The 5,369-nt window shown below is 55.6% G+C and overlaps 1 protein-coding gene across 1 annotated transcript; it reads left to right on the top strand.

The window, feature by feature from the left end:
* Positions 1–1,579: 1,579 nt before the first annotated feature.
* Positions 1,580–3,328, top strand: SPRG_16646 (hypothetical protein; the record flags this gene model as incomplete). The annotated part of the gene is made up of 3 exons (XM_012355949.1): positions 1,580–2,010; positions 2,055–3,129; positions 3,179–3,328. 3 exons carry the CDS (start codon positions 1,580–1,582, stop codon positions 3,326–3,328), a joined length of 1,656 nt encoding a protein of 551 aa, XP_012211339.1.
* Between the last annotated feature and the right edge of the window lie 2,041 nt (positions 3,329–5,369).

Genomic DNA, 5,369 nt, shown 5'->3' on the forward strand with positions numbered 1-5,369 from the left:
GAAAGCACGGGAGGGCCAGCGACGTCTCATCTCCTTGACGGCCGCCGGGGACTCGACGGGCCTTGAATCGTCGAGGGTCCGAGCGCGACCACCGGCCGCTGCCAGCGACCAGCACTTACACAGCAATGGACGTAAGACAAAGAGCACAGAGCACGCCGGGGCGCGCCATGACCTTAGGCACCAGGTGCCCTTGGAATGGCGTCACTCAAATTAGCCAAAAACAACGCGCGCTTTAGCCAAAAGAATCTCGCGCTCCGGGAGCACCTCCCAAGCGAAGCCGACACACTCGTACAAACCACCAAGGATTGAAGAACATGAATGAGAGACTCATGTCTGCCCGGTTCAATGCATGTGCGTCAAGGAGGCCATCTCTCCGAGGCCGCCACGTCAGGAATAAATTTTGGCCGAAGAGAATCCAACGAGTTGCAACGGCGTCAAATTCCAAGCACAATTTGTTTGCCAGACGCCGGAGGAGATCCGGCTTTTCGGAGCGTGGGCGATGCGGATTAGGTACTCTCCATCTGAAAGCTGGTGAGCCGTTGCTAGGGGTAGACTGGTTCGATTCAGCGCTTTCTACCACATCTTCGTCGCGCGTGAGGGGGGGAAGGTGATGTTGACATTACCGCCGCCGAGTGGGATGGCGGGCGGGTTAGAAAAACCACTTGCTGCCGAGCAGGGAGCCGGTTGGGCCGCGTCCGTTTGCTGCTCCCTGCCCGATTGGTAGGAAATCTAGTTTCTGAGCTACGCTATAAAAAACTTCCATATTCCTCAATCAAGACCGACCTACTTGGGGGCAACAGCCGTATTGGTGTCCGTCATGCCGGTGGTGGGCGAGGCGGGTTAGTTATTTGACTGACACTAGCAATTTGGAAATGGCTTGAGTTTGTTTGCTCTGCGCCTGGATCTTGGATCGTGTGCGATCTTGTAACCGGTCTTCTAGATCGCTCGGCCTTGCACGGAAAACCTCGTCCACTTCTTGGAAACGGCCCTTCACGGACGGTTCACCGTACAACGCGCTTAGTGTATTCGTTAGCACCAATGGCTCGAGTACGATTGCCGATAATTGATGACAGCGAGGAAACAGAGGAAACTCGGGTGCAATTATGTGGGCGGTTCTGGCCATGGGTGAGCTACATGTATTTGCCTGGTTCTGACCACGTGAGTACTCGAAAAAGTCCGGCGCCGCGTTGCTTGACACCGAGCTGGATTGGGTGATAACGTCGTTGTCGAGGTCAGCGGAGCAAGTCCACGTGAACACGGATATGAATATATTTCTCGTCCAATTGCATGTGGTTGGTACACTGCCACAATAGTGTCGCTTGAACACTACTGTATTCGGCTGCAGCGGCGCTGTCTCTGAGTGAAAGGATTTGATGGACCACTCATTCTCGTTGAAAATGACGTGGTGGGTTCGAGTCGCACCAGCTGCCGAATCACACATGTCAAAAACAAAAATGATAGGTATGGCCGGAAGAGCGGGCAGGAGGCTGGCACTTGCCACGACCGTGCATCGATTTGCTATTATGGTCAGAAATCTACAAAGAATCCTGTGTTCCGTCGTCATTTTTCAATTGGATACATGCCGTATTGGACGATCGAGCTCGCGCGCAAGCCCCTCTACCAAGCGCAAGCGGAGAAGTTTCTCTTCTTCTGGCCGCTCGCCTCCAACGAGCTGCAGTTTCCCAAGCACACGTGCATTCGTTTCCACCGCGTCTACCTTTTCGTCGCGGTCTTCCTCGTCCAGTATTGCGCGGGCTCGCTCTACGCGTTCATGGCCCTTCAGAACCCCATCAACATTTACTTTGGGTTCCCCGGCGACGACAGCGCGGCCGCCGGACTCATCTTGGCCACGGGTTGCATTGGTATTGTTCAGCAGAGCACGCTGGGTCCGCTCCTCGAACGCCAAGGCCCGCGCTGGGGCATGGCTATGACCACGCTCTCCCTTGCGCTCTGCCTCGTTTGCATGCTCATCGCTGTGCACATTATGTCATGGCCGCTCTTTTGTACCGCGTACGACAACTTGTCCATTGTTGCTTGATCCATGTGATGTGTAGGATGCTCGGTGTGTCACTCTCGTTCAGCGCCTTTTTCGTCCTCTCGGTCTCGATTGCAATGAAGTGGTGCCCCGACGCCCGGGGCACCGTCGCTGGCGTCTGCCTCGTTGGCTTTGGCGTCGGCAAGGGCATTTGGGCGTTTTTGTACTGCGCCAAGACGGGCCACGAGGGCATCGATATGAAGCGCATTTTTGCGCTCTTCCTTCTCACTCTACTGCCGACGATGACAGTCGCGACACTCGTCATGCGGACGCCGCCGTCCAATTTTCGCGTCGCCGGCTACGACATGCACTGCATTCCATCGGTGAAAGCGCCCGACGTGGACCTTGTTCAAGACGAGTACCTCCGGATTGGCATGACCCTCGTCAACTACGAAGCCGTCGCGCGCCATAGCGAGTCGACGATCCAAGAGGGTACCGACCGCCGGTACTATGAGCAAGTCAAAGCCATGTCGCTGCCCCAGTGCATCTTTTCGATCGACTTTGTCTGCCTCCTCCTCGCGCAATTGTCGACTTGCATGGTGGGCCTCTTCTACAACAACTTGACAGGTGCGACGACGTCCGGGACACAGCTCCAAGCCATTTACCACATCTCCAACGACGCCATGACGACCCTCCACGTCCATGGTCTGGTCGCCGACCTCCTCGGCCGCCTCGTGCCCGCGATTCTATCGGACGTTGGCATTCGCGTCTTTTACGCCAACCCCGCGGCCGTGCGAAAAGTCTTCTTCACAAGTATTCTCATGCTGCAGTGCATAGCGATTCCTGTCGCGTACCTCGAGTCGGACAAGCTGACGCATTTTGCGCACGTCGAGTGGCTTCTCTACGTGCTCCAGTTTGCCTCGAACGCGGGCGCATCGCTGCTCGTGTGCCATCTCACCGATTTGTTTGGCGTCTACCATATCGGCACCATGTACGGCCTCTCGTCGATGACGTGGGCGGTTGGCCAAGGTCTTCTTCTCGCGACGACTGGCAACGACATGACGGCACTGGCCTTTCAAGCCCAGCTCCTCTGGTGGCTCTCGCTCGGGGGGCTTTTAATGATGTTTTTTTGTGCGCGCCGACTCAGCCGACCGGTTCTACCGTGGCTACCAGTTCACGGTTTGCGGCAAAGTCGTGGTGCAGCGACCGTGGAAAGAACCAGCGCAGCGCCAAGGCACGATTGACATTTGCGCCGACGTCACCAACCTGGATGCGATTCGAGCCTCGATCCCGTACCTCTGTGCTCTAGACTCGCTCAGTGACGACTCGTTTGGGGACGACGTCTCGCCCTGACGCATCGGTAGATGATGTAAACATAATATATTGCAGTGTCCTCCTCCAACGCCGGCACTGGTTGTCATGCGGTGCACTTCTCGGCAATTGCAAACACTTTTCTTATTGCACTTCGATTCCGCGTCATTTCGATTGGCTTTCAATCATCGAGACCACCAAGCGAGGGCGTTTGAGCTCTGCGAGAGGAGCACAGACCAATCTAGAGCACCATGTGGCCGAGCCGGCCAACCGCGATCGAGGCCGCGACGCAAGACGTCTCCGAGTCGACCTGTGTGAGGTGGCACAAGAGATCAATGGACGTTGTTGGCGCGACTAATAGTGCAGGGAACGACTAAAGTGCCACCGCGCTCGACACCAGTACACTATTGAAAACCGCCCAGTACGATGCGTAGTGGCCTGTCGCGACGAGGAGAATGCCGTTGACGATTACGATGAGCCGCGTCACTTCGGTGGCAGCAAGGAGTGTCCACCAACACCGTACGAGAGACGCTCGAGCAGCCTGAGATGTGCGGCTGTTGCGTCGCTGTTGAGACATGACCGTCATGTAGTGGCCCGCATCTTAACCCGACAATGAGGTGCTCAAGTGGACAAAAAATCGAGATATTCTCCATACCTAATGTCGAGGCTAGCGCCGTCAGGATGCCCCAAACGCCTTGCGAAGACAAGCAAGAGAGTGAAACGAAACTAACCTAGTCAATTTTAGTGTTTTCGAGCGGCAAATTCAGCCTCCATTAGCCCCATGAGGTCTTCCGACGGAATCGAGCGATGAGATTTGTACTTCTTGACAGCGAACTCTGCAAGATGCGGTGGTAGGCCGGCTTCGTACACCTGCATGTACCGATGACAACGACGCTCAACGCGCTGAACATGCTGCAGAGGGACTTGAGCCAGAGCTGCTGGCACCGTTTCGCGTAGGCTCTTGAACGTGTAGTCGCAGTGTTGGCGGCAGTAGGCCTTGGCGCTTCCCCAATAGTTTTCAATCGGGTTGAACTCGGGATGGAACTTGGGGAGGAGGTCCATCACGTGGTCGGTACCTTCATACACCTCTTCGAGCATCGACTTCTGGGCCGCAAAGTCGGGTTGATGGTCGACCAAGTTGACAGCACAGCACGAGTACGGCTCTTTCGTTGTACAGGGTGTCTATCTGTACAGCCCACGCATCGTCTCGGTCGGGCCAAGAATCTCGTGTTCGCGAAGGATCGTGAGAAGGCCCTTGGGCGTTCCATCGTCGTACTGCAGGCGTTGCGAAAAACACTGGCCGCCCGACGTGTAATAACCGGGACGCATGCCCTTTGGGATGTTTTTGCCGCCGTCTTTGAGCGTAATGACCTTGGCGTTGAGGCCGTCTTCCGGTCGCTTCTTGTGGTTCATGCTGTTGTCGAAGATGAAGACCCCCGTCTTACCGACGTGGAGTCTGTCGAACGCTGGCAGGGCATCATCTTTAACTTGGTCGATGAGGTCCTCGCACCGCCACCAGCCATCGTCGTTAATGCCGGGTGTAATGGTCTTGTGCGTAAAGAGACCGTCGCACAAGAAACCCGAGGCCTGTAGTCCGCGCTGTAAGCCACTGTATGATAATGGAAGGGGAATCCAATACAATGATTGATTTGCCGTCACCCTTTGGACGCAGAACTCGTTTTGCTACTACCCAGCCCATATCCGGACGGACGATTGCCATCAAGGCGCCGCGTGTCGCTCAACTGCACTTGCACCACAGTCTCGTCCAAAAAACCCCGAGTAGCCTGCTCGTCGTCGGCTTGGCTTCTCCGGCTCCTCGCCCAACATGAGTGGCCACGCCGGCACCTTGACCCGCGGATTGCGCTCCAGTCTCCGTCTGCCTAGATCGCGTTCCTCAACTGAGCATAACGGTTACATAAGGATAAAAGTCCGACTCCTTTTATATGTTAGCAAAGTTATCAACAACACGAGTAAAACTACCTTAGCATGTAAATTAAAATGTCGGACTTTCATCCTTATTCAACCGTTCAACTTGGATGAGGAACGCGATCTAGGCAGACGGAGACTGGAGCGCGATCCGCGG

This window comes from Saprolegnia parasitica, assembly GCF_000151545.1.
Source record: "Saprolegnia parasitica CBS 223.65 unplaced genomic scaffold supercont2.338, whole genome shotgun sequence".
Classification (NCBI taxonomy): Eukaryota; Oomycota; class Saprolegniomycetes; order Saprolegniales; family Saprolegniaceae; genus Saprolegnia; species Saprolegnia parasitica.